This window comes from Thermothelomyces thermophilus, chromosome 2 (assembly GCF_000226095.1).
Source record: "Thermothelomyces thermophilus ATCC 42464 chromosome 2, complete sequence".
NCBI lineage: Eukaryota > Fungi > Ascomycota > Sordariomycetes > Sordariales > Chaetomiaceae > Thermothelomyces > Thermothelomyces thermophilus.
Genome location: NC_016473.1, coordinates 3,038,093 through 3,047,165, shown reverse-complemented (window position 1 = coordinate 3,047,165; position 9,073 = coordinate 3,038,093). Strand labels below are relative to the sequence as shown.

Sequence of the window (9,073 nt, the reverse complement as noted above, 5' to 3'; positions counted from 1 at the left end):
TGCTCGGTGTAGCTATCGGGCCCATCATATGTCACAGGCTGTTCCCCTTTGATGGTTTCCACGATACGTCGGAGTTCCCTTATTTCGTCCTTTATCTCATCGCTCTGCTGGGCAAGTCGAGTCAAGCGCCCATTCCGTTCGCGCAGTTCCGTGTTGAGTCGGAAAACTTCGTTGCGGTACCATTCGATTCGTTCCTGGAGGAATAGAGCATTGGGTCCGGGTCTTTCGATTCCTTGGGTGTCGGTTGTCCACGATCCATCCCGCCTCTGCGTGACTGTGAAACCCCACTGCCTCAAGGTTAGGAGAATCGAAATTGGCGGCGCATACTCTCCTGCCATGTCCCATTCGGCAAGACCTGTCTCTGGGTCTACAGTGACCAGTTCGGAGTACGGTGCTTGTTCGTCTTCACCGTTGCCGTCGTGTCCGAGACTGTCCGTGTCACTGTCCTTGTCTTCGTAGCTCGTGGCTGCTACTTCGGTGACGTTCTTGGTGGTTTCGTCGATATCCGCGATTTCTTTTCCAGGGACTGGCTTCCATTCTTTCTTCGGGCTCCGGCATTCTCGCTTGTAATGCCCTTTCTTTCCGCAGTTGTAGCAGGTAACATTGGACTTGTCTTTGGTCGCCTTCTTCTAGTCCTGCTTCTGCGCTACGTCCACATCTATAGCTCTGGGGTGCGTCCTATACGAGGTACTGACGTACGCTCGTTTTTTCTTGTCGTTGGCCTTAACCGTGGTTCCGTTCATTCGACCTCGTTTCTGCTGCTCTTGTGCGTAGAGTCGATCATCGATTCTGATGGCCTATGCGATATATTCGTCCAGGGTCTCAGGCCGGTCGTACTTGTATAGCTCGTCCTTGACCTTTTCCTTCAAGCCGTTGTAGAACAGTTGCATTAATGCCTTGTCGTTAAGCTGAGACTTGAGCATGTCCTGTCTGAACTATGCGGCGTAGGAGGCTGCTGACTTGGTCTGTCGAAGATTGGCGAGTCTTTCTTGCGCATGAATCTTCTCGTCTCTGTCGCCGAAAACCTTTCGAAGCTCTTCTTCGAAACGGTCGTAAGATCGGAAGACTGCCTGTGTGAACGCGTCTCGGTCGTCTTCGTCTTCCTCAGTGAGGTAGTCGTTCCACGTAGGCTCGAACCATCTAAGTGCCTTGCCCTCCAGTCTCGTGGCTACGTAGAGGACTTTGGCTTTGTCGTCCGGAAACTTGTCGTTATTGAGCCGGAAGTAGGATCGGAGGTTTGTCAGGAATCCTGCGAGATCCTCCTTGGTTCCTCCGTATTTACCAGGTGGTTCGATCTTGATGCGGCTCGCCTTGGCGGTCTCGAGCGCTTCGATTTTGGCGTAGGCCTCGTTGACCAACTTCTGCAAGTACTTTTCGCGATTCTCGAGTTCCTTGATTCGAGCTTGAGTAGCCTTGTCTCTCTGGTCCAACTCCTAGATCCGCTGCTAGAGTTGACCAAGCTGAGTGAGCAGCTGTTTGGCCGTGACGTCGGTAGCCATGTCGATGTCGAGGTCGAAGTCTCCTCCGTTCTGAACCATGACAGAACAAAGGGAGTGGTAACAACGTGTGACGAACCCAACTCAGACTTCTTCTGAAAGGGTCCAGACGGAGGTGGGTGAAGCGGGACAAGCAGGCAGGTCGTCTGAGGGATTCGGTGAAGCCAAAGGGTTCACAACAACACTTAGAGTTGTCTCTCACAGTAATCAGCAATGCTTGGTATGAGTACTGTGATTGTGATTGTTACCACTGGTGAACTCCCAGAGTCCACCATAACGAGTGACTATTTACATGTATATATACTTTTCCTGATCGCTTATGGCCTTCTTCGATCCTGTCTTTGGATCGCCTTTGGTAGCTAGCTATCCTCCGCTATCTTTCCCCTTTTGGCAATTGTTTGCTCGTGGTAGCCTGCGCTCCCTAGCGATCCATGTCAGCCTCGCTTCGTGCCCTTCTTGATTGGTGGCTCATTCGGCCTGCTGCACCCCACCGGGTCGCGGTTTATGGTTGGCTCGTGACATCTAGGAAGCATTATAATAGTTCTAAGATGAGCCTAGCCTAGGTACTGCGGAACGGGACGAGACATATAGGACTCGTGCTAGAGCAACGATTACCTCTATTATATAGAAGAAAAGAAATTGCGAATTTAGGAGCTTTAGACGAAGCTATAGCACGTACGATAGAAAGTAGAACGGACCTAATGGTAGGAAGCCGCAAGCACTTAATGGCTTACGGAAATGAGCACAATCGACAAAGCCGCTATTAGCTAAATAACCGAAGAGGTTAGCACTAACCTAGGAAACGGGTTAGGGCCCTTCGAGGGGCCTGGAAACTATTAACGCCCGCGTAGCAGCGAGTGGTAATGTAGCATAGGAGGGACTGGCACAAGAGACTACTATATCGAGACCTCCCGGTAGAAACATAGGAAATTGCTATAATCTTTAGACGACGACGGCAAGACAAGCGACTATAGATAATAGCACAATAGAAATAGCACGAAATGCTCGTATTAGTAGATAGTAGAGCAGAGATAAACCTGATTTTGCCGACACTTATAAATTAGCTATAGATACCCTAGAGAATGAAGCAGAAGCATAGTATAGTTAAAGGGCCATTTCCGACATAATAGGTATATAAGGAGACCAAACCGATTAACATCACTATAGTAGGGAAGACTATAGCAGTCGTATTTAGCATTATAGACATAGGCAACGACAAAGATATAATATTAGGGTTACTATAGTATGAAGATTACGACCTAGACATTAGCTAGAAGAATAGTAGCTACCTATAACCCTAAATAGAGTCATATTCGACTAGCGAGATAGGGAGTATATAAGGATTACGAGCAGATGATGCTTAAGGAAAGGTATATCCTACAGATCTACTATAAGAGACGGATAGTAGCAGACAGACTACTACGGACTCTGGAAGAGGCGGCATAATGACATCGATATCACGACAGGAGGAACGAGCTAAATCGCCGATAGCTGTTCTCTCCGTTAATAAATGCAGAGCATTGCAATTAGAGTAGTAGGTTGAGATAGGAGAAATCGCTAGTATCGCTATAGACGGAACCAAGTTTGTATACTATTAGAAAACCGAGAGACGAGACAAGACTAGGGAAGTACCGAAGGAATACGAAGGACACCTAGCATTCGAACCAAAGTATCTAGAAAGATTACCAGAACACGGCCTATAGGATCACAAGATTAAGCTTAAAGAAGGAGTATAACTAAAGTTCTTTAAGATTTACTATACGAGCTAGATATAAAATGAAGAACTTAAGTGATATTTGGAGGAGAACCTTCAAAGAGGATATATCTGCCTGTTGACATCGCTAGCAGGCTACCTAATCCTGTTTGTGCCTAAGAAAGACGGAAAGCTATAGTTATACATTGACTATTAGCAACTTAACAAACAGACCGTGAAAAACCGATACCCGTTACCGCTGATCTTACAGCTCCGAGATCAGTTAGCAGGAGCCTAATATTTCACGCGTCTTGACTTGCCATTGGCCTATAACTATATATAGATTAAAAAAGGTAACGAGTGGAAAACGGCCTTTAAGACACCCTATAGCCACTATAAGTACCTTGTCATGCCATTTAGACTTATAAACGCGCCGGCAACGTTCTAAGCCCTAATTAATCAAGCTATCCGACCCTTTCTCGACAAATTTACGGTATATTATCTCGATGATATACTTATCTTCTCTAAGACGATAGACGAACACCGGAAGCATGTGAAAGCAGTGCTAGACACGCTATACGTATACAAGCTATTAGTTAACAAGGAAAAGAGCAAATTCCATGTTAGGAAAACGGTGTTTCTAGGATACAAAATATCCCCAAGACAAATTCGGATAGAACCTTTAAAGGTTAAAGCCATCAAGAATTGGCTATAACCGACGTTAGTTATAGAAGTACGAAGCTTCATCAGATTTGCGAACTTCTACCGGATGTTCATCAGGAACTTTAGAGCGATCGTACGACCTTTATACAAACTTACCAAGAAGAATACTAAATTCCAATGGGAAGAGCAATATAAGCAAGCATTTACGTAGATCTGTAACGCCATTACTAAAGATCTAGTACTGGTATTACTAGACCCTAAGAAGCCATTCGAGGTGGAAATAGACGCTTTAGACTACGCCATTAGAGGACAATTAGGACAACGAGACAAACAAGGGAAGCTATATCCTATAGCCTTCTTTTTAAAGAAGCTCGACGGACTATATCTTAATTATCCGATTTACGACAAGGAACTACTTGTGATTGTCAAAGCTTTTAAGGAATGGCAACTATACCTTAGTGGTACAATTAAACTAGTACAAGTGTATATAGATCACAAGAACCTATAATACTTTATGACGACAAAGGAACTTAACAGACGACAAATACAATAGGCAGAATTCCTCACGGAATTTAACTTTGAAATCTGCTATAAGAAGGGCAAAGAGAATATACAAGCAGACATCTTAAGCCAACAAACGGATCATACGAAAGGACGAACGGAAATAACACTACCGTTGTTCAAGGAACAAATAGACGGAACGCTATATCACGAAACGCAGACACCTGTGGAAGACGATCTACTTGACTCGTTCCTCGAATGCTATATAATCTTTCGAGAGGAAAGGATCAACAAGGTATAGTATTAAGCAGCACCCGGACCAGTAGTACCTAACGGAGTGGAAGAAAGAGATGGGAAACTTTGGTACTAAGGCAAAGCATATATCTACGACTAGGATCAACAGCTACGGATGATTCGAGAACTCTACGAGTCGAAACTTGGAGGATATAAAGGAGTTACGAAGACTATCGCATAAGTTAAGAAACACTACGACTTTCTATAGTTAACGGCACGGGTTAAGGAAGTCATACGGAACTACGACATTTGTAATTGAAGCAAAACGGCATGACATAAGCCGTATAGGCTACTTTAGCCACTACTAATAGCTGACAAACTATAGAGTTTGGTTACGATGGACTTTATTACGAAGCTACTAGAATCTAAAGACATAGCTATAGGAGTAATCTATAATAGTATTCTTATTATAGTAGATCGCCTAACTAAATAGGTATACTTCTTTCCCTATAAGGAGTTATAGATAGCTAAACAGCTAGTAGACGTGATCTATTAGCAAGTTACATTAGTACATGCTTAGCCGTAAGAATAGATCACCGATAGAGATACTAAGTTCGTATCAAAGTTCTGGCAAGCGTTAATATAACGATTAGGCATTAATAGTAAGCTATCAACGGCATATTACCTATAGACTGACAGACAAACGGAGCGACTAAACTAAGTTATTAAGCAATATCTCTATTCTTATATTAACTACTAGTAAGACGACTAGGTCATGCTATTACTAACAGTATAACTTGCCTATAATACGACGCTAATAGAAACGACTAAAGTTATACCGTTCTTCGCAAACTATAGATATAAAGCAGACCTTAGGCAAGGACTAGAGGTTATAGTGCCGAGAGCAGCAGTTAAAGCGGAACAAATGTACGTACTATATGAAAAGCTTAAAAAAGAACTCGAGTTTGTCAAAACCAGAATAAAGAATTACTACAATAAACATAGGCTCGAGGGACCTCGCCTAGAGAGGGGAGACAAAGTCTACCTGATCGCACGGAACTTACGAACCAAACGACTAAACGTAAAGCTAGACTTTAAGAAGGTCGGACCCTTCGTTATCAAAGAACGAATTTCGACATCTAACTACCGACTATCGTTACCGTTATCTATATGACTACGGACGGATGTTTTTTATATTTTACTCCTTGAACCAGTACTAAAAAATGCCAAGGTTGCTATATATATCGAAGCAGAAGACGAAGAAGAAGAATAGGACGTCGAAGAAATTCTAGATTCACGTATTATTAACGGGGAACTATAGTACCTGGTCAAATGGCTTAATTTCGGACCAGAAGACAACTTATAGGAACTAATTAAGAATTTGAACTGCCCTGAGAAACTAGAACAGTTCTACCGGCAGAACCTAGATCGACCAAAGGCAAAACCGGGACAGAATCAAAAACGGCGCCCTAGTCAACAACGTTAACGCTACCATTGAGCTATATACCTAGAATCGCCCCCGATTCCTGCTGTCCCACCTCTTCTAATTTATCCAAAGACATAAGACCCCGGCGAACCATCTCTGACCCTTGAGATAACAACGATCGCTTTTGACGACAAATACGGTCTAAACGAGCTAGAGATTTGTCTAGACGACGCTACGCTTTTGCTAACGAATCGCGGTCAGCATAGAGAGCCTCCTTAGCATCTTGTTCTAATTGGTCGAGGCGCTTTGATTCGTCTATAATACAGGACACTGTAGAAGTTAGTATAGGAAAAATATACTAATAAGGGAATACGGATAAGACGAGACCGGAACCCTAGAACTATCGTACGACCTCCCACGACAAACGTATTCGCCATAACAAGAAGAACTCTCTATTATACGGCAGTAGAGGCCGTAAGAAAAACAATAAGAACAAGGCATTACTTCGAACCCTAGCTTGTTAATGGCAGCAGCTAGGGCAATATGCTCCCCGGTCTTCACAGATCTTTTTGTCGAACGCTTTACTACACGAGACATATTGTTAGCAGTATATAGAGGAAAGAGGGAAACACGGGAGACAACTTACTAAGGGTTGTTAGCGCTATTTGAAACGGCCTAAGATAGGCTTTCGGGTCGAAAGCCTTGAAGGAGGGGCATCGTGTCACGGAAATATGTATATAGGACGCCGCCTGAGCCGCCTCCCCCGACAGGCCAATAGGATAGCAAGCACGAACGGACCAATCAGGAAAGGATCACGCTTGGCAAAGTGATCTATATACTATGGGATTACTACCGCAGCCGTGATCTAGACGGCAAAGGATCACTAGGTGAAGAGTGATCTTAGGATTATATATACATGTAGATAGTCACTCGTTATGGTGGACTCTGGAGTTCACCAGTGGTAATAATTACAATTACAGTACTTATACCAAGCATTGCTGATTACTGTGAGAGACAACTCTAGTGTTGTTGTGAACCCTTTGGCTTCACCGAATCCCTTAGATGACCTGCCTGCTCGTTACGCTCAACCTACCTCCGTCTGGACCCTTTTAGAAGAAGTCTAAGTTAGGTTCGTCATAAGTAGTAATAACGTATGACAAACCTAACTTAGACTTCTTCTAAAAGGGTCTAGACGGAGGTAGGTAAAGCGGGACAAGTAGGCAGGTCGTCTGAGGGATTCGGTAAAGCCAAAGGGTTTATAATAACACTTAGAGTTGTCTCTTATAGTAATTAGCAATGCTTGGTATAAGTACTATGATTATGATTGTTACCACTGGTAAACTCTCAGAGTCCATTATAACGAGTGACTATCTATATATATATATAATCCTAGTGATCATTCCTGATCACGGTAATCGTGAGTGATCGTATGGCGGTGATTACTCTGATTACTGGTGAGCGTAGTGATCATTATGCTTCCTATGCTGTAATTGGTCCTTTCGTTCCTTTGACTTGATTAGCCCATTTGTGCTAGTGGCTTAGGCGGCATCTGCATGTATATTTCCGTAACATATAGGAATAGATTACTAATAGAGATACTAAGTTTATATCGAAGTTCTAGTAAGCGTTAATATAACGATTAGGTATTAATAGTAAGCTATTAATAGTATATTACCTACAGACTAATAGACAAACGGAGCGACTAAACCAAGTTATCAAGTAATACCTCTGTTCTTACGTTAACTACTAGCAAGATGACTAGGTCATATTATTACTAATAGTATAACTTGCTTATAATATAATGCTAACGGAAACAACCAAAGTTATACCGTTCTTCACAAACTACAGATATAAAGCAGACCTTAGGCAAGGACTAGAGGTCACAGTGCCGAGAGCAACAGTTAAAGTAGAACAAATGTACGTACTATATAAGAAGCTTAAAAAGGAACTTAAGTTTATTAGAACTAGAATAAAGAACTACTACGACAAACATAGGCTCAAGGGACCTTGCCTTAAGAGGGGAGACAAAGTCTACCTAATCGTACGAAACCTATAAACTAAACAACTAAGTACAAAGCTAGACTTCAAGAAGGTCAGACCCTTCGTTATCAAGAAACGAATTTTGACATCTAACTACTAACTATCGTTACTATCATCTATGCGATTATAGACAGATGTTTTTTATATTTCACTTCTCGAACTAGCGCCGAAGAACGCTAAAATCGCTATAAATATCGAAGCAAAGGACAAAGAGGAAAAATAGGACATCGAAGAAATTCTAGATTTATATATTATTAATAAGGAACTATAGTATCTAGTTAAATGGCTTGATTTTGGACTAGAGGATAACTTATAGGAACTAGTTAAGAATTTGAACTGCCCTAAGAAACTAGAATAGTTCTACTAGTAGAACCCGGATTAACTAAAGAAAAACCTAGGATAGAATTAAAGATAGCGTCCTAGTTAATAACGTTAATATTACTATTAAGCTATATACCTAGAACCGCCCCTAATTCCTATTGCTCTACCTCTTCTAATTTATCTAAAGATATAAGACCCTAGCGAACTATCTCTGACCCTCGAGATAATAACGATCGCTTTTGACGACGAATGCGGTCTAAACAAGCTAGAGACTAGTCTAGACGATGCTATGCTTTTACTAATGAATCGTGGTTAGTATAGAGAGCCTCCTTAGCATCTTATTCTAATCGGTCGAGGCGCTTCGATTTGTCTATAATATAGGATACTACGGAAGTTAATATAAGAAAAATATATTAACAAGGGAACACCGACAAGATAAGACTAGAACCCTAGAACCGTTATACGACCTCCTATAACAAATATATTTACCGTAACAAGAAGAACTCTCTATTATACAGCAGTAGAGGCCACAAGAAAAATAAAAAGAATAAGGCATCACTTCAAACCCTAGCTCGTTAATAGCAGCAGCCAGGGCAATACGCTCCTCGGTCTTTACAGATCTTTTTATCAAACGCTTTGCTATACAAGACATATTGTCAGCAGTATACAAAAGAAAGAGGGAAACACGGGAGACAACTT

General features: G+C 42.2%; 1 protein-coding gene across 1 annotated transcript; it reads right to left on the bottom strand.

Moving 5' to 3' along the window:
* Window positions 1-5,909: 5,909 nt before the first annotated feature.
* Window positions 5,910-6,596, bottom strand: MYCTH_65542 (uncharacterized protein). Its single transcript, XM_003661735.1, has 2 exons — window positions 6,391-6,596; window positions 5,910-6,343 (listed from the first exon to the last, which is right to left on the bottom strand). Exons 1-2 carry the CDS (start codon window positions 6,512-6,514, stop codon window positions 6,246-6,248), a joined length of 222 nt encoding a protein of 73 aa, XP_003661783.1. The 5' UTR covers window positions 6,515-6,596; the 3' UTR covers window positions 5,910-6,245.
* Between the last annotated feature and the right edge of the window lie 2,477 nt (window positions 6,597-9,073).